This window comes from Diprion similis, chromosome 3 (genome assembly GCF_021155765.1).
Source record: "Diprion similis isolate iyDipSimi1 chromosome 3, iyDipSimi1.1, whole genome shotgun sequence".
Taxonomy (NCBI): domain Eukaryota; kingdom Metazoa; phylum Arthropoda; class Insecta; order Hymenoptera; family Diprionidae; genus Diprion; species Diprion similis.
Window position 1 is genome coordinate 2,133,142 of NC_060107.1, and position 18,498 is coordinate 2,151,639.

At 39.6% G+C, this 18,498-nt stretch overlaps 3 protein-coding genes across 5 annotated transcripts; 2 read left to right on the top strand and 1 right to left on the bottom strand.

Moving 5' to 3' along the window:
- Nucleotides 1-13,884: 13,884 nt before the first annotated feature.
- LOC124404170 (pyrimidodiazepine synthase-like) lies at nucleotides 13,885-15,927 on the top strand. 3 transcript variants are annotated; one of them, XM_046878103.1, is made up of 5 exons: nucleotides 13,885-14,111; nucleotides 14,239-14,344; nucleotides 14,556-14,799; nucleotides 14,944-15,165; nucleotides 15,316-15,704. In XM_046878103.1, exons 1-5 carry the CDS (start codon nucleotides 14,087-14,089, stop codon nucleotides 15,445-15,447), a joined length of 729 nt encoding a protein of 242 aa, XP_046734059.1. In that variant the 5' UTR covers nucleotides 13,885-14,086; the 3' UTR covers nucleotides 15,448-15,704. The 3 variants fall into 3 exon arrangements, 2 of the variants coding, with proteins under 2 accessions (XP_046734059.1, XP_046734058.1); XR_006928985.1 differs by lacking the exon at nucleotides 13,885-14,111 and adding an exon at nucleotides 15,753-15,927 and having other exon boundaries at nucleotides 14,211-14,344; nucleotides 15,316-15,515; XM_046878102.1 differs by lacking the exon at nucleotides 13,885-14,111 and having other exon boundaries at nucleotides 14,211-14,344.
- On the bottom strand, nucleotides 15,568-16,703 carry LOC124404172. Its single transcript, XM_046878104.1, has 2 exons — nucleotides 16,558-16,703; nucleotides 15,568-16,344 (listed from the first exon to the last, which is right to left on the bottom strand). The coding sequence occupies exons 1-2, from the start codon at nucleotides 16,585-16,587 to the stop codon at nucleotides 16,078-16,080; spliced, it is 297 nt and encodes a 98-aa protein (XP_046734060.1). The 5' UTR covers nucleotides 16,588-16,703; the 3' UTR covers nucleotides 15,568-16,077.
- A 117-nt stretch (nucleotides 16,704-16,820) lies between these two features.
- LOC124404049 (protein POLR1D-like) lies at nucleotides 16,821-17,620 on the top strand. The gene is made up of 2 exons (XM_046877862.1): nucleotides 16,821-17,113; nucleotides 17,193-17,620. The coding sequence occupies exons 1-2, from the start codon at nucleotides 17,091-17,093 to the stop codon at nucleotides 17,407-17,409; spliced, it is 240 nt and encodes a 79-aa protein (XP_046733818.1). The 5' UTR covers nucleotides 16,821-17,090; the 3' UTR covers nucleotides 17,410-17,620.
- The last annotated feature ends 878 nt before the right edge of the window (nucleotides 17,621-18,498 follow it).

The following is an 18,498-nucleotide window of genomic DNA, read 5'->3' on the forward strand; positions in this document are numbered from 1 at the left end:
AAGGGGTTAGCCTTCCTTTTTTGCGATTTTCAGAGCTCGGAAACTTTTTGTCTCAGAATCGTTTTGCAGGACGCTTTTCCCACTATTTGGACCCTCAGGAATGCGAAAATGTCCTCAATAAGATCGTGGAATCAATAGCAGAGAAATGACGAAGAAAATTTCTCATTTTTCGGCTGTAACTTTCGATTCGTTGCTCGCAGCGTATTCGGACTGCGCTCAGTCGATTCCTCTCGAAAAATTACGTCGATATAGGGCATCATAGAATTGATTCAACCATTCTCCAAAATCGGCCAAATTTCGACTAAAAAAATCCAAAGGGGTTAGCCTTCCTTTTTTGCGAATTTCAGAGCTCGGAAACTTTTTGTCTCAGAATCGTTTTGCAGGACGCTTTTCCCACTATTTGGACCCTCAGGAATGCGAAAATGTCCTCAAAAAGATCGTGGAATCAATAGCAGAGAAATGACGAAGGAAATTTCTCATTTTTCGGCTGTAACTTTCGATTCGTTGCTCGCAGCGTATTCGGACTGCGCTCAGTCGATTCCTCTCGAAAAATTACGTCGATATAGGGCATCATAGAATTGATTCAACCATTCTCCAAAATCGGCCAAATTTCGACTGAAAAAATCCAAAGGGGTTAGCCTTCCTTTTTTGCGATTTTCAGAGCTCGGAAACTTTTTGTCTCAGAATCGTTTTGCAGGACGCTTTTCCCACTATTTGGACCCTCAGGAATGCGAAAATGTCCTCAAAAAGATCGTGGAATCAATAGCAGAGAAATGACGAAGGAAATTTCTCATTTTTCGGCTGTAACTTTCGATTCGTTGCTCGCAGCGTATTCGGACTGCGCTCAGTCGATTCCTCTCGAAAAATTACGTCGATATAGGGCATCATAGAATTGATTCAACCATTCTCCAAAATCAGCCAAATTTCGACTGAAAAAATCCAAAGGGGTTAGCCTTCCTTTTTTGCGATTTTCAGAGCTCGGAAACTTTTTGTCTCAGAATCGTTTTGCAGGACGCTTTTCCCACTATTTGGACCCTCAGGAATGCGAAAATGTCCTCAAAAAGATCGTGGAATCAATAGCAGAGAAATGACGAAGGAAATTTCTCATTTTTCGGCTGTAACTTTCGATTCGTTGCTCGCAGCGTATTCGGACTGCGCTCAGTCGATTCCTCTCGAAAAATTACGTCGATATAGGGCATCATAGAATTGATTCAACCATTCTCCAAAATCGGCCAAATTTCGACTGAAAAAATCCGAAGGGGTTAGCCTTCCTTTTTTGCGAATTTCAGAGCTCGGAAACTTTTTGTCTCAGAATCGTTTTGCAGGACGCTTTTCCCACTATTTGGACCCTCAGGAATGCGAAAATGTCCTCAAAAAGATCGTGGAATCAATAGCAGAGAAATGACGAAGGAAATTTCTCATTTTTCGGCTGTAACTTTCGATTCGTTGCTCGCAGCGTATTCGGACTGCGCTCAGTCGATTCCTCTCGAAAAATTACGTCGATATAGGGCATCATAGAATTGATTCAACCATTCTCCAAAATCGGCCAAATTTCGACTGAAAAAACCCAAAGGGGTTAGCCTTCCTTTTTTGCGATTTTCAGAGCTCGGAAACTTTTTGTCTCAGAATCGTTTTGCAGGACGCTTTTCCCACTATTTGGACCCTCAGGAATGCGAAAATGTCCTCAAAAAGATCGTGGAATCAATAGCAGAGAAATGACGAAGGAAATTTCTCATTTTTCGGCTGTAACTTTCGATTCGTTGCTCGCAGCGTATTCGGACTGCGCTCAGTCGATTCCTCTCGAAAAATTACGTCGATATAGGGCATCATAGAATTGATTCAACCATTCTCCAAAATCGGCCAAATTTCGACTGAAAAAATCCGAAGGGGTTAGCCTTCCTTTTTTGCGAATTTCAGAGCTCGGAAACTTTTTGTCTCAGAATCGTTTTGCAGGACGCTTTTCCCACTATTTGGACCCTCAGGAATGCGAAAATGTCCTCAAAAAGATCGTGGAATCAATAGCAGAGAAATGACGAAGGAAATTTCTCATTTTTCGGCTGTAACTTTCGATTCGTTGCTCGCAGCGTATTCGGACTGCGCTCAGTCGATTCCTCTCGAAAAATTACGTCGATATAGGGCATCATAGAATTGATTCAACCATTCTCCAAAATCGGCCAAATTTCGACTGAAAAAACCCAAAGGGGTTAGCCTTCCTTTTTTGCGATTTTCAGAGCTCGGAAACTTTTTGTCTCAGAATCGTTTTGCAGGACGCTTTTCCCACTATTTGGACCCTCAGGAATGCGAAAATGTCCTCAAAAAGATCGTGGAATCAATAGCAGAGAAATGACGAAGGAAATTTCTCATTTTTCGGCTGTAACTTTCGATTCGTTGCTCGCAGCGTATTCGGACTGCGCTCAGTCGATTCCTCTCGAAAAATTACGTCGATATAGGGCATCATAGAATTGATTCAACCGTTCTCCAAAATCAGCCAAATTTCGACTGAAAAAATCCAAAGGGGTTAGCCTTCCTTTTTTGCGAATTTCAGAGCTCGGAAACTTTTTGTCTCAGAATCGTTTTGCAGGACGCTTTTCCCACTATTTGGACCCTCAGGAATGCGAAAATGTCCTCAAAAAGACCGTGGAATCAATAGCAGAGAAATGACGAGGGAAATTTCTCATTTTTCGGCTGTAACTTTCGATTCGTTGCTCGCAGCGTATTCGGACTGCGCTCAGTCGATTCCTCTCGAAAAATTACGTCGATATAGGGCATCATAGAATTGATTCAACCATTCTCCAAAATCAGCCGAATTTCGACTGAAAAAATCCAAAGGGGTTAGCCTTCCTTTTTTGCGAATTTCAGAGCTCGGAAACTTTTTGTCTCAGAATCGTTTTGCAGGACGCTTTTCCCACTATTTGGACCCTCAGGAATGCGAAAATGTCCTCAAAAAGATCGTGGAATCAATAGCAGAGAAATGACGAAGAAAATTTCTCATTTTTCGGCTGTAACTTTCGATTCGTTGCTCGCAGCGTATTCGGACTGCGCTCAGTCGATTCCTCTCGAAAAATTACGTCGATATAGGGCATCATAGAATTGATTCAACCATTCTCCAAAATCGGCCAAATTTCGACTAAAAAAATCCAAAGGGGTTAGCCTTCCTTTTTTGCGATTTTCAGAGCTCGGAAACTTTTTGTCTCAGAATCGTTTTGCAGGACGCTTTTCCCACTATTTGGACCCTCAGGAATGCGAAAATGTCCTCAAAAAGATCGTGGAATCAATAGCAGAGAAATGACGAAGAAAATTTCTCATTTTTCGGCTGTAACTTTCGATTCGTTGCTCGCAGCGTATTCGGACTGCGCTCAGTCGATTCTTCTCGAAAAATTACGTCGATATAGGGCATCATAGAACTGATTCAACCATTCTCCAAAATCGGCCAAATTTCGACTAAAAAAATCCAAAGGGGTAAGCCTTCCTTTTTTGCGATTTTCAGAGCTCGGAAACTTTTTGTCTCAGAATCGTTTTGCAGGACGCTTTTCCCACTATTTGGACCCTCAGGAATGCGAAAATGTCCTCAAAAAGATCTTGGAATCAATAGCAGAGAAATGACGAGGGAAATTTCTCATTTTTCGGCTGTAACTTTCGATTCGTTGCTCGCAGCGTATTCGGACTGCGCTCAGTCGATTCCTCTCGAAAAATTACGTCGATATAGGGCATCATAGAATTGATTCAACCATTCTCCAAAATCGGCCAAATTTCGACTGAAAAAATCCAAAGGGGTTAGCCTTCCTTTTTTGCGATTTTCAGAGCTCGGAAACTTTTTGTCTCAGAATCGTTTTGCAGGACGCTTTTCCCACTATTTGGACCCTCAGGAATGCGAAAATGTCCTCAAAAAGATCGTTGAATCAATAGCAGAGAAATGACGAAGGAAATTTCTCATTTTTCGGCTGTAACTTTCGATTCGTTGCTCGCAGCGTATTCGGACTGCGCTCAGTCGATTCCTCTCGAAAAATTACGTCGATATAGGGCATCATAGAATTGATTCAACCATTCTCCAAAATCGGCCAAATTTCGACTGAAAAAATCCAAAGGGGTTAGCCTTCCTTTTTTGCGAATTTCAGAGCTCGGAAACTTTTTGTCTCAGAATCGTTTTGCAGGACGCTTTTCCCACTATTTGGACCCTCAGGAATGCGAAAATGTCCTCAAAAAGATCGTGGAATCAATAGCAGAGAAATGGCGAAGGAAATTTCTCATTTTTCGGCTGTAACTTTCGATTCGTTGCTCGCAGCGTATTCGGACTGCGCTCAGTCGATTCCTCTCGAAAAATTACGTCGATATAGGGCATCATAGAATTGATTCAACCATTCTCCAAAATCGGCCAAATTTCGACTGAAAAAATCCAAAGGGGTTAGCCTTCCTTTTTTGCGAATTTCAGAGCTCGGAAACTTTTTGTCTCAGAATCGTTTTGCAGGACGCTTTTCCCACTATTTGGACCCTCAGGAATGCGAAAATGTCCTCAAAAAGATCGTGGAATCAATAGCAGAGAAATGACGAGGGAAATTTCTCATTTTTCGGCTGTAACTTTCGATTCGTTGCTCGCAGCGTATTCGGACTGCGCTCAGTCGATTCCTCTCGAAAAATTACGTCGATATAGGGCATCATAGAATTGATTCAACCATTCTCCAAAATCGGCCAAATTTCGACTAAAAAAATCCAAAGGGGTTAGCCTTCCTTTTTTGCGATTTTCAGAGCTCGGAAACTTTTTGTCTCAGAATCGTTTTGCAGGACGCTTTTCCCACTATTTGGACCCTCAGGAATGCGAAAATGTCCTCAATAAGATCGTGGAATCAATAGCAGAGAAATGACGAAGAAAATTTCTCATTTTTCGGCTGTAACTTTCGATTCGTTGCTCGCAGCGTATTCGGACTGCGCTCAGTCGATTCCTCTCGAAAAATTACGTCGATATAGGGCATCATAGAATTGATTCAACCATTCTCCAAAATCGGCCAAATTTCGACTAAAAAAATCCAAAGGGGTTAGCCTTCCTTTTTTGCGATTTTCAGAGCTCGGAAACTTTTTGTCTCAGAATCGTTTTGCAGGACGCTTTTCCCACTATTTGGACCCTCAGGAATGCGAAAATGTCCTCAAAAAGATCGTGGAATCAATAGCAGAGAAATGACGAAGAAAATTTCTCATTTTTCGGCTGTAACTTTCGATTCGTTGCTCGCAGCGTATTCGGACTGCGCTCAGTCGATTCTTCTCGAAAAATTACGTCGATATAGGGCATCATAGAACTGATTCAACCATTCTTCAAAATCGGCCAAATTTCGACTAAAAAAATCCAAAGGGGTTAGCCTTCCTTTTTTGCGATTTTCAGAGCTCGGAAACTTTTTGTCTCAGAATCGTTTTGCAGGACGCTTTTCCCACTATTTGGACCCTCAGGAATGCGAAAATGTCCTCAAAAAGATCGTGGAATCAATAGCAGAGAAATGACGAGGGAAATTTCTCATTTTTCGGCTGTAACTTTCGATTCGTTGCTCGCAGCGTATTCGGACTGCGCTCAGTCGATTCCTCTCGAAAAATTACGTCGATATAGGGCATCATAGAATTGATTCAACCATTCTCCAAAATCGGCCAAATTTCGACTGAAAAAATCCAAAGGGGTTAGCCTTCCTTTTTTGCGATTTTCAGAGCTCGGAAACTTTTTGTCTCAGAATCGTTTTGCAGGACGCTTTTCCCACTATTTGGACCCTCAGGAATGCGAAAATGTCCTCAAAAAGATCGTTGAATCAATAGCAGAGAAATGACGAAGGAAATTTCTCATTTTTCGGCTGTAACTTTCGATTCGTTGCTCGCAGCGTATTCGGACTGCGCTCAGTCGATTCCTCTCGAAAAATTACGTCGATATAGGGCATCATAGAATTGATTCAACCATTCTCCAAAATCGGCCAAATTTCGACTGAAAAAATCCAAAGGGGTTAGCCTTCCTTTTTTGCGAATTTCAGAGCTCGGAAACTTTTTGTCTCAGAATCGTTTTGCAGGACGCTTTTCCCACTATTTGGACCCTCAGGAATGCGAAAATGTCCTCAAAAAGATCGTGGAATCAATAGCAGAGAAATGACGAAGGAAATTTCTCATTTTTCGGCTGTAACTTTCGATTCGTTGCTCGCAGCGTATTCGGACTGCGCTCAGTCGATTCCTCTCGAAAAATTACGTCGATATAGGGCATCATAGAATTGATTCAACCATTCTCCAAAATCGGCCAAATTTCGACTGAAAAAATCCAAAGGGGTTAGCCTTCCTTTTTTGCGAATTTCAGAGCTCGGAAACTTTTTGTCTCAGAATCGTTTTGCAGGACGCTTTTCCCACTATTTGGACCCTCAGGAATGCGAAAATGTCCTCAAAAAGATCGTGGAATCAATAGCAGAGAAATGACGAGGGAAATTTCTCATTTTTCGGCTGTAACTTTCGATTCGTTGCTCGCAGCGTATTCGGACTGCGCTCAGTCGATTCCTCTCGAAAAATTACGTCGATATAGGGCATCATAGAATTGATTCAACCATTCTCCAAAATCAGCCAAATTTCGACTGAAAAAATCCAGAGGGGTTAGCCTTCCTTTTTTGCGAATTTCAGAGCTCGGAAACTTTTTGTCTCAGAATCGTTTTGCAGGACGCTTTTCCCACTATTTGGACCCTCAGGAATGCGAAAATGTCCTCAAAAAGATCGTGGAATCAATAGCAGAGAAATGACGAAGGAAATTTCTCATTTTTCGGCTGTAACTTTCGATTCGTTGCTCGCAGCGTATTCGGACTGCGCTCAGTCGATTCCTCTCGAAAAATTACGTCGATATAGGGCATCATAGAATTGATTCAACCATTCTCCAAAATCGGCCAAATTTCGACTGAAAAAATCCGAAGGGGTTAGCCTTCCTTTTTTGCGAATTTCAGAGCTCGGAAACTTTTTGTCTCAGAATCGTTTTGCAGGACGCTTTTCCCACTATTTGGACCCTCAGGAATGCGAAAATGTCCTCAAAAAGATCGTGGAATCAATAGCAGAGAAATGACGAAGGAAATTTCTCATTTTTCGGCTGTAACTTTCGATTCGTTGCTCGCAGCGTATTCGGACTGCGCTCAGTCGATTCCTCTCGAAAAATTACGTCGATATAGGGCATCATAGAATTGATTCAACCATTCTCCAAAATCGGCCAAATTTCGACTGAAAAAATCCAAAGGGGTTAGCCTTCTTTTTTTGCGAATTTCAGAGCTCGGAAACTTTTTGTCTCAGAATCGTTTTGCAGGACGCTTTTCCCACTATTTGGACCCTCAGGAATGCGAAAATGTCCTCAAAAAGATCGTGGAATCAATAGCAGAGAAATGACGAAGAAAATTTCTCATTTTTCGGCTGTAACTTTCGATTCGTTGCTCGCAGCGTATTCGGACTGCGCTCAGTCGATTCCTCTCGAAAAATTACGTCGATATAGGGCATCATAGAATTGATTCAACCATTCTCCAAAATCGGCCAAATTTCGACTGAAAAAATCCAAAGGGGTTAGCCTTCCTTTTTTGCGAATTTCAGAGCTCGGAAACTTTTTGTCTCAGAATCGTTTTGCAGGACGCTTTTCCCACTATTTGGACCCTCAGGAATGCGAAAATGTCCTCAAAAAGATCGTGGAATCAATAGCAGAGAAATGACGAAGGAAATTCCTCATTTTTCGGCTGTAACTTTCGATTCGTTGCTCGCAGCGTATTCGGACTGCGCTCAGTCGATTCCTCTCGAAAAATTACGTCGATATAGGGCATCATAGAATTGATTCAACCATTCTCCAAAATCGGCCAAATTTCGACTGAAAAAATCCAAAGGGGTTAGCCTTCCTTTTTTGCGAATTTCAGAGCTCGGAAACTTTTTGTCTCAGAATCGTTTTGCAGGACGCTTTTCCCACTATTTGGACCCTTAGGAATGCGAAAATGTCCTCAAAAAGATCGTGGAATCAATAGCAGAGAAATGACGAAGGAAATTTCTCATTTTTCGGCTGTAACTTTCGATTCGTTGCTCGCAGCGTATTCGGACTGCGCTCAGTCGATTCCTCTCGAAAAATTACGTCGATATAGGGCATCATAGAATTGATTCAACCATTCTCCAAAATCGGCCAAATTTCGACTGAAAAAATCCAAAGGGGTTAGCCTTCCTTTTTTGCGAATTTCAGAGCTCGGAAACTTTTTGTCTCAGAATCGTTTTGCAGGACGCTTTTCCCACTATTTGGACCCTCAGGAATGCGAAAATGTCCTTAAAAAGATCGTGGAATCAATAGCAGAGAAATGACGAAGGAAATTTCTCATTTTTCGGCTGTAACTTTCGATTCGTTGCTCGCAGCGTATTCGGACTGCGCTCAGTCGATTCCTCTCGAAAAATTACGTCGATATAGGGCATCATAGAATTGATTCAACCATTCTCCAAAATCGGCCAAATTTCGACTGAAAAAATCCAAAGGGGTTAGCCTTCCTTTTTTGCGATTTTCAGAGCTCGGAAACTTTTTGTCTCAGAATCGTTTTGCAGGACGCTTTTCCCACTATTTGGACCCTCAGGAATGCGAAAATGTCCTCAAAAAGATCGTGGAATCAATAGCAGAGAAATGACGAAGGAAATTTCTCATTTTTCGGCTGTAACTTTCGATTCGTTGCTCGCAGCGTATTCGGACTGCGCTCAGTCGATTCCTCTCGAAAAATTACGTCGATATAGGGCATCATAGAATTGATTCAACCATTCTCCAAAATCGGCCAAATTTCGACTGAAAAAATCCAAAGGGGTTAGCCTTCCTTTTTTGCGATTTTCAGAGCTCGGAAACTTTTTGTCTCAGAATCGTTTTGCAGGACGCTTTCCCACTATTTGGACCCTCAGGAATGCGAAAATGTCCTCAAAAAGATCGTGGAATCAATAGCAGAGAAATGACGAAGGAAATTTCTCATTTTTCGGCTGTAACTTTCGATTCGTTGCTCGCAGCGTATTCGGACTGCGCTCAGTCGATTCCTCTCGAAAAATTACGTCGATATAGGGCATCATAGAATTGATTCAACCGTTCTCCAAAATCAGCCAAATTTCGACTGAAAAAATCCAAAGGGGTTAGCCTTCCTTTTTTGCGAATTTCAGAGCTCGGAAACTTTTTGTCTCAGAATCGTTTTGCAGGACGCTTTTCCCACTATTTGGACCCTCAGGAATGCGAAAATGTCCTCAAAAAGATCGTGGAATCAATAGCAGAGAAATGACGAAGGAAATTTCTCATTTTTCGGCTGTAACTTTCGATTCGTTGCTCGCAGCGTATTCGGACTGCGCTCAGTCGATTCCTCTCGAAAAATGACGTCGATATAGGGCATCATAGAATTGATTTAACCATCCTCCAAAATCGGCCAAATTTCGACTGAAAAAATCCAAAGGGGTTAGCCTTCCTTTTTTGCGAATTTCAGAGCTCGGAAACTTTTTTGTCTCAGAATCGTTTTGCAGGACGCTTTTCCCACTATTTGGACCCTCAGGAATGCGAAAATGTCCTCAAAAAGATCGTGGAATCAATAGCAGAGAAATGACGAAGGAAATTTCTCATTTTTCGGCTGTAACTTTCGATTCGTTGCTCGCAGCGTATTCGGACTGCGCTCAGTCGATTCCTCTCGAAAAATTACGTCGATATAGGGCATCATAGAATTGATTCAACCATTCTCCAAAATCGGCCGAATTTCGACTGAAAAAATCCAAAGGGGTTAGCCTTCCTTTTTTGCGAATTTCAGAGCTCGGAAACTTTTTGTCTCAGAATCGTTTTGCAGGACGCTTTTCCCACTATTTGGACCCTCAGGAATGCGAAAATGTCCTCAAAAAGATCGTGGAATCAATAGCAGAGAAATGACGAAGGAAATTTCTCATTTTTCGGCTGTAACTTTCGATTCGTTGCTCGCAGCGTATTCGGACTGCGCTCAGTCGATTCCTCTCGAAAAATTACGTCGATATAGGGCATCATAGAATTGATTCAACCATTCTCCAAAATCGGCCAAATTTCGACTGAAAAAATCCAAAGGGGTTAGCCTTACTTTTTTGCGAATTTCAGAGCTCGGAAACTTTTTGTCTCAGAATCGTTTTGCAGGACGCTTTTCCCACTATTTGGACCCTCAGGAATGCGAAAATGTCCTCAAAAAGATCGTGGAATCAATAGCAGAGAAATGACGAAGGAAATTTCTCATTTTTCGGCTGTAACTTTCGATTCGTTGCTCGCAGCGTATTCGGACTGCGCTCAGTCGATTCCTCTCGAAAAATTACGTCGATATAGGGCATCATAGAATTGATTCAACCATTCTCCAAAATCGGCCAAATTTCGACTGAAAAAATCCAAAGGGGTTAGCCTTCTTTTTTTGCGAATTTCAGAGCTCGGAAACTTTTTGTCTCAGAATCGTTTTGCAGGACGCTTTTCCCACTATTTGGACCCTCAGGAATGCGAAAATGTCCTCAAAAAGATCGTGGAATCAATAGCAGAGAAATGACGAAGGAAATTTCTCATTTTTCGGCTGTAACTTTCGATTCGTTGCTCGCAGCGTATTCGGACTGCGCTCAGTCGATTCCTCTCGAAAAATTACGTCGATATAGGGCATCATAGAATTGATTCAACCATTCTCCAAAATCGGCCAAATTTCGACTGAAAAAATCCAAAGGGGTTAGCCTTCCTTTTTTGCGAATTTCAGAGCTCGGAAACTTTTTGTCTCAGAATCGTTTTGCAGGACGCTTTTCCCACTATTTGGACCCTCAGGAATGCGAAAATGTCCTCAAAAAGATCGTGGAATCAATAGCAGAGAAATGACGAAGGAAATTTCTCATTTTTCGGCTGTAACTTTCGATTCGTTGCTCGCAGCGTATTCGGACTGCGCTCAGTCGATTCCTCTCGAAAAATTACGTCGATATAGGGCATCATAGAATTGATTCAACCATTCTCCAAAATCGGCCAAATTTCGACTGAAAAAATCCAAAGGGGTTAGCCTTCCTTTTTTGCGAATTTCAGAGCTCGGAAACTTTTTGTCTCAGAATCGTTTTGCAGGACGCTTTTCCCACTATTTGGACCCTCAGGAATGCGAAAATGTCCTCAAAAAGATCGTGGAATCAATAGCAGAGAAATGACGAAGGAAATTTCTCATTTTTCGGCTGTAACTTTCGATTCGTTGCTCGCAGCGTATTCGGACTGCGCTCAGTCGATTCCTCTCGAAAAATTACGTCGATATAGGGCATCATAGAATTGATTCAACCATTCTCCAAAATCGGCCAAATTTCGACTGAAAAAATCCAAAGGGGTTAGCCTTCCTTTTTTGCGAATTTCAGAGCTCGGAAACTTTTTGTCTCAGAATCGTTTTGCAGGACGCTTTTCCCACTATTTGGACCCTCAGGAATGCGAAAATGTCCTCAAAAAGATCGTGGAATCAATAGCAGAGAAATGACGAAGGAAATTTCTCATTTTTCGGCTGTAACTTTCGATTCGTTGCTCGCAGCGTATTCGGACTGCGCTCAGTCGATTCCTCTCGAAAAATTACGTCGATATAGGGCATCATAGAATTGATTCAACCATTCTCCAAAATCGGCCAAATTTCGACTGAAAAAATCCAAAGGGGTTAGCCTTCCTTTTTTGCGAATTTCAGAGCTCGGAAACTTTTTGTCTCAGAATCGTTTTGCAGGACGCTTTTCCCACTATTTGGACCCTCAGGAATGCGAAAATGTCCTCAAAAAGATCGTGGAATCAATAGCAGAGAAATGACGAAGGAAATTTCTCATTTTTCGGCTGTAACTTTCGATTCGTTGCTCGCAGCGTATTCGGACTGCGCTCAGTCGATTCCTCTCGAAAAATTACGTCGATATAGGGCATCATAGAATTGATTCAACCATTCTCCAAAATCGGCCAAATTTCGACTGAAAAAATCCAAAGGGGTTAGCCTTCCTTTTTTGCGAATTTCAGAGCTCGGAAACTTTTTGTCTCAGAATCGTTTTGCAGGACGCTTTTCCCACTATTTGGACCCTCAGGAATGCGAAAATGTCCTCAAAAAGATCGTGGAATCAATAGCAGAGAAATGACGAATGAAATTTCTCATTTTTCGGCTGTAACTTTCGATTCGTTGCTCGCATTGTATCCGGACTGCGCACAATCGCGCAATTTCTCGTGTAAAATTGAGTATATATCATGCTTGAAGGAGTTGATTCCAGCACCTTATGAGAATTGTCAAATATTCAGCAAAAATCAACCAAGCTCAATCCTCCCTATTTTTCGAGTCAAATTTTTTTTTCTCTTAGAATCTATCGGTCGAATGATCATCCGAAGACTTATTGAATACCGAGGAATACGAAGAAGACATTCAAAACATTCTTGGACCAACAGCTGAAGAAATTGTAGAAAATTCTTATTTATTTATTTATTTCAACCTCAGTTACATCGGATAGTAACATATAACGCAACATCATGCATTTCGTATCCTCCAAACGTACATTGTCTATCTTATACAACATCCCTCATAAGTAGCTTACGGTCATTATATACTTCACTTTTTTGACCTTATATGTATAATACCCAATTTTCTTATAGGATCTCAAACGATTTTTTTCCTTGCGTTTCACTTCACAACTATTTGCTTACTTGTTGAAAGTATGTACGTACATTGCACTGACACCAGATCACTGGCACGAGGATTGGTTCGAAAGCATGGTGAAGAAACTGGAACTGAAACTATGTGTCTGTGGATTTGTGATTTATCTTCCTACCTCTTCGAAAACCCGGTGCTAATTTCTCGGTTTCTGGCCGGAAGTTCTGATTTCTAGTTCGAAGCGATTCGTGACTTCTCGCAACGTATTCCTCACGCGAAATTGATCAGATTATCCACAATAAGGTCCGTAACATATACTATGCAGGTTACTGGAAATTTTACGGCGACTTTGAATGTTCGACTTTAACTTTAGAACCCGTCTATAACGTGTCGTAGTCAAATACACATAGATAAACAGTTTAAGCTTGTCTACAGCGGGCCCACAATCGTATATATTTCGGTATACTTATGTCAAAAAAATGACATTGTGTTTCAACAGTGCTTACGAAATCAAGATTGAATTATTTGAGTTGGGAATTAATCGACGATCTACATACTACATTTTACGAACATATAAGCAAAAATATTTTTATCTCAGAAATTTTGAGGCCCAACGGCTTCGAAGACGCAACGAATTCGTAGAAATTTTGCCGTTTTGCGTCCGTTACTTGTTCAAAGCGTCGATTGCAGCAATTCGGGAGTTGGGGATCGCAGCAAAAAGTCGTTTTCTTCTGCAAAATATAAGTATTGATATTGCTTCATATCAATCAATTATCCCTGCTGTTTCCCGAATTGCTACGTCTGCCGCAAAATGAAAACAATGTTCGCCTCGTTCATTTCTCGTCTTTTAGGCAGTTCATAGTAATGCCCAAAAACCTCACACGAATTTCAATAAATCAAGGAACCATGCTTCTACTACCTTACTAACGTATCACATGAAATTCCCGCCTAACCCGCATAGGTATGTTAATAGTTCGGACAATCACCGCAAGAGAATGGCGGGAACGATTGGCTCAACTGCAACAATTCAAATACCTCAGATGCATACTTCCCGATCAACTCTACGTATCCAAGAATTACAAACTTATTATTTTCGAAACATGAAATCCACAAGTCAAGATTTCTGTCTTGGTTCTGAAAGTCCATTAGCAATTGTAACGGTAGTTACCTCGCTGCTTAGTCAATATTCCGCCATTAAGCTTGGTTTTCCATTCGAAACAATGCAAAACCATATTGCGTTGGTTATTGAATTTCGTCGCGTGATATTGCGCAACCAACCCACGTTCAGACCGTGGCATTTGTGACTCCTACCACGGCAACCAACATTACCGATCAGAGTCACTTGTCACCGGACCACCTGAGACGTGTGTCGTATTTTTCGAATTAAATATTCGCTTGTTTTATCGTTAGAAATAATCTATCGAACCAATATACGCAGCACGGCGTAAATTCTGACGGTGAAATATACTGCTTCGACGATTAGTCATTCGTAGACTTAAAACATGAGTACGAAACATCTGAGTGTCGGTGAGTTGAAATGTAACAAGTTATATACATATAACATAATAATCAGTATTGTTCACGCACACTTATGCCTGCAATTAAATCTAATGAACAGTTATGATTATGCGGCTATTAATTTATTCATTCTCAGGATCTAAAGTCCCACCCTTGGTCCCTGGCAAGCTACGATTGTACAGCATGCGATTTTGCCCATTTGCCCAGAGGGTTCATCTCGTATTAGATGCTAAAAAAATACCGTAAGCAATGCCGAAACAATTATGTATATCTGATACCGCCAATCTCTTTATTGATAAAAGGCAAACGTCCGATCTGATTTTACATAAGTTACACCACTTTATTTCTATGTTGCAGAACCCATAGTTATAATCGTATTGAAGATAATATATTTTTGTAATCCTTGTTTGCACTTGGAATTCCTACTCAAACTTCTTGTTTTCGCTATTTCAGGTATGACGTTGTCTATGTTAATTTGACACACAAGCCAGAATGGCTGGCGGAAAAAAATCCATTCAGTAAAGTTCCACTGCTTGAATTTGAAGATGGGAATATTCTTTACGAAAGTCTGATCATAGTGGATTACTTGGATGAGGCTTATCCGGAACACCGTCTGTATCCGACTGATCCCTTATTGAAGGCTCAAGAGAAGTTACTTATCGAAAGATTTGGTGCGATAATAGTACTTATGAACAAGGTACAAACAGCAAGCATGTAATTCTCATTTATGCAAAAATAATCAAGGTGTATCGTTTTATATCTGACAATGAATTCAGCTGTTATACAAGTTATACACAACCCATTGTTATGTTTGTAATTCTTATCTTCTAAATTGCTCAAGGTTTACTATACACCGACCATGGAACGTGAGCAGTTTGTTGAGATCTTGAACGGCCTTGAAATCTTTGATAGAGAACTTGTTAGGAGAGGAACTCCATTCTTCGGTGGTAAACAACCTGGAATGGTGGATCTGATGATATGGCCGTGGTGCGAGAGGGCAGATTTGATCAGGATTCTGAGGGGAGATCAGTTTGTCCTTCCTCGTGAAAGAATTCTTAGACTGGTCGGTAAACAATATACAGTAAATAGTAGACATAAATTACTTGACTCAGTGAAATACTTTTAGAATCTTCCAGAATCATGGGATATAAGTCATGATTCATGGGAAAAAAATTGCTAAGATCTCTTTTAAGCATTGTGAATTTGAATTCAGCTGGAATGGAGAAGCGCGATGAAAGAAGACGAGGCTGTGAAAGGTAGTTATTTGGACGGAGAAACGCACGCCAAGTTCATACGCAGTAGGCAAGCTGGTTCAGCCCAATACGACTTCCTTATTCCACAATGAGTGCCTTTGCGATGATATACTGCTGCTGATAATTAAATAATATACTTATGCAATATTTTAATGAAACGTTCATTGGTTAAATAATTGATGTATGTACAAATGTTATATATACTTTATGGATACAAATATTCATTTTATTACGAACTCTGTGATCATATGGGCAAAGTTGAGCTTACGTTTTCTGTACGGATCCAGAATTGATCATTGTTCCGTTTTCCCCCCATTAAAATAAATACGAACTTTTGTACAATATACTACATTAACTTGCAATTGTTTATTTTACATTATTCAGTATGAAATTACAAACAGGGTCATTCATTTGTTACTGAATACTAGTGCGACTGACACTGCCATTCCACCTGGCACCTGCGAAAGCAGCTTTCTCTCACTGGGGTCTCGTGTTCAGCAACGAATGACCCTGTCGGTCCCCACATAAAACTTAAAAAATATGGAATAATAAAATTATAAAAACGTATCAAAGTTCCCTTTTCTTAATACTGTTTTTTGTAACAGATACGACAATGTCTTATAGCAGCATCACTTCACTTCTCTCCTTTTAAATTATGTTGATAACAAAATTTCACTTCCAACTCAGTCTTGGTGAAATGGCCAGAGCTTCTTGAATATTTTTTATATGCCTCCGTATATCATTGAATACAGACCAAAAAGCAAGAAACAAGCGAACACAAAGCTCGCTGCGATCATGAAAGACCGTGTATTTTCATGCCGCAGGTCCTTTAGTGCTTTCTCATTGCGATCGAGTACATCCTTAACTTCCTCTAATTCTCTTTCTAGTCTGTTCCGATTTTCAATAGTTAGCAATTTTGTCCTCAATTTTTTCTCAATCAGCTCAACCTTATGTAGCGAGGCTTCTAACGCTTCCTGAACAACCTCCATCTGAAAATGTAATTTACTCACATCAGATAATTACTGTACAAGTTAAACATCCTTATTTCGTGCAAACTGTCTCCTTTGATTAGTAATATGAGGCACTGCATAGGAGTTATTATATTTTTTATCCAAACGCATTGACAATATATTTTCCACCCACAGTAGGCGTTTCTCCATTATGTTAGTTTAAATAAAAGATACATGTTTTACAACAAATACCTCATTTATGATCGTCCTTTGTTGCGACATATTGTGGAGTAATTCACAAGCAGTTATAAAAAAATATTCAAACGTCTAAGCTTTAAAATTTTTTTAATTCCTCTTCATATGTCGCCCGCTCTCAGCATTTAGCAACACTGCTGCCTACCTAAAACCTAAAACTCCACGTCAAATAAAATTTTAACAACACGAGTGATCCGTGTTCATTCAAGAGTAAGAAATTGACGGTCAGGCCGCCCTCTTGAAAGTGAAAAAGAAATCTAGAAATACGCGTAACCTCTGTTTATGTATTCCTAACCTAAAAAATATGCTCTGGATTATTACATGAACAAGTAAAGTTGTTTTGTACAACTTACGATCATGTTGTCGTTGTTTTTATAACATGTTCGATGATTCTTAAATATCTATATTGAATTGACCGAAAAGGTCGTCATTCATCTGTAATGTGATGAATTTTATTATAAGAAAAATAAATCAAACTATAATTCCAAGTACGTTCGGGACTGAAGCGCTTCAAGAATCATAAGCAAGCAATGGATGAGGAGACGTTGAACAGGTAAATAGTTTTACATTTATCGTAAATTTTGACCTTTCGCTCGCTCTACGTACGTTAATAAAATTATGCACTTGAGTAGGCTTGCAGCTGAAGCGCTGATGGAAGAGGCAAAGGTTGGCGCTAGAAGAGCAGAAGTAATGGGTCCTAGTGGCTGGATAAAACCAAAACATACAATAAACAAAAGATTTCTTCACTCAACACTTAGAAACGCGGTTCTCTCCAACAAGCATCGTCCTGTACAAAAAGACAAAGCGCCAGATGATCGTCGCAAAAGAGACAGTGACAATAACAAATGATATACAAGTGTTAAAGTCCACGGATTAAGCTTTCAATCATTAATTCGAAGACTTCGATTACACATAGTTCAGATTTTATTGTATATGACAAGAACTGTTTGAACTTTACACGTGATTTGCGTACACGTATACAAAGTCATTGTATATTACGTAATTTTTATCGATACCTGTTTTTGATCAGGTAAAGTGGAATATCTGTATTGTGTGTGCTCCTATTTTAAGCAAATTCTGCAATATAAAAATGGCATTGGATATTTTATCATGAGATGTAAGATCGATATTCTATGAATATGAAGAACAACTAAGTATAGTATTTGTGTAAAAAGCCAATCGACTTCTGTCACACAATTTATATTTTTTTCAATTGTTTTATGTCAAAGATTTGACAGATTTTGTACAGGATAAAATTGGGAAAGTTATAATTCATCAAGTAATATAATTCTTAGATGCACATACAATATTCGAAAAAAAAAAAAAGGAAAGCAGTTCTATTGAAACATTGGTGTGTTATTTCTTTATCCGTTTTTTTTTCTATAATTGTGAAATTTACATTATTTGGGGATTTGAATTTAACAATTAGTTTGTCACATAAAAATACACCAGACAAAAATTTAATAAGTTTATCATTCAACCACTATTATTAAATGACACCTCATTTTTAATTGATTAATTAAAATAGTTAATCATTTCCACTTCATACCCAAAAAAAAAAGAATATCATGTAATAAAATAAAAAATCCACACCACGTGATACAGTAGACTGTTTTTTTTTTGTGTTTGTGAGCACCAATACCACTAAATATATAATTATACTATTAAAGACATAGATTATTGACAATAAATTCCCACTTATAAAATTATATATATATATATATAAATTTAACTATTAAAAATGGTTGTTTTTTTAGATCAGTTGTTTTGCATTGATAAGTTGCGTATATTATAATAATGATTGACTGTTTTATAACAATTTCCTTTTCCCCATTAATACCATTATCCACAAATTTTTCGTTTCCTTTTTTTTTTTTTTTTTTTTTGTTTTTGTTTTGTACATACAAGGCAGGTCACTAAAAACGCATTATACATAAG

Coding starts and splice junctions, on each gene's coding strand:
- LOC124404170 (XM_046878102.1), top strand. CDS start 14,211: ATGCGGCTATTAATTTATTCATTCTCAGGATCTAAAGTCCCACCCTTG. Junction 14,345..14,555: donor TTAGATGCTAAAAAAATACC/GTAAGCAATGCC, acceptor TCGCTATTTCAG/GTATGACGTTGTCTATGTTA. Junction 14,800..14,943: donor TAATAGTACTTATGAACAAG/GTACAAACAGCA, acceptor AAATTGCTCAAG/GTTTACTATACACCGACCAT.
- LOC124404172 (XM_046878104.1), bottom strand. CDS start 16,587: ATGTCGCAACAAAGGACGATCATAAATGAG. Junction 16,345..16,557: donor AAAGGACGATCATAAATGAG/GTATTTGTTGTA, acceptor TTACATTTTCAG/ATGGAGGTTGTTCAGGAAGC.
- LOC124404049 (XM_046877862.1), top strand. CDS start 17,091: ATGGATGAGGAGACGTTGAACAG. Junction 17,114..17,192: donor GATGAGGAGACGTTGAACAG/GTAAATAGTTTT, acceptor GCACTTGAGTAG/GCTTGCAGCTGAAGCGCTGA.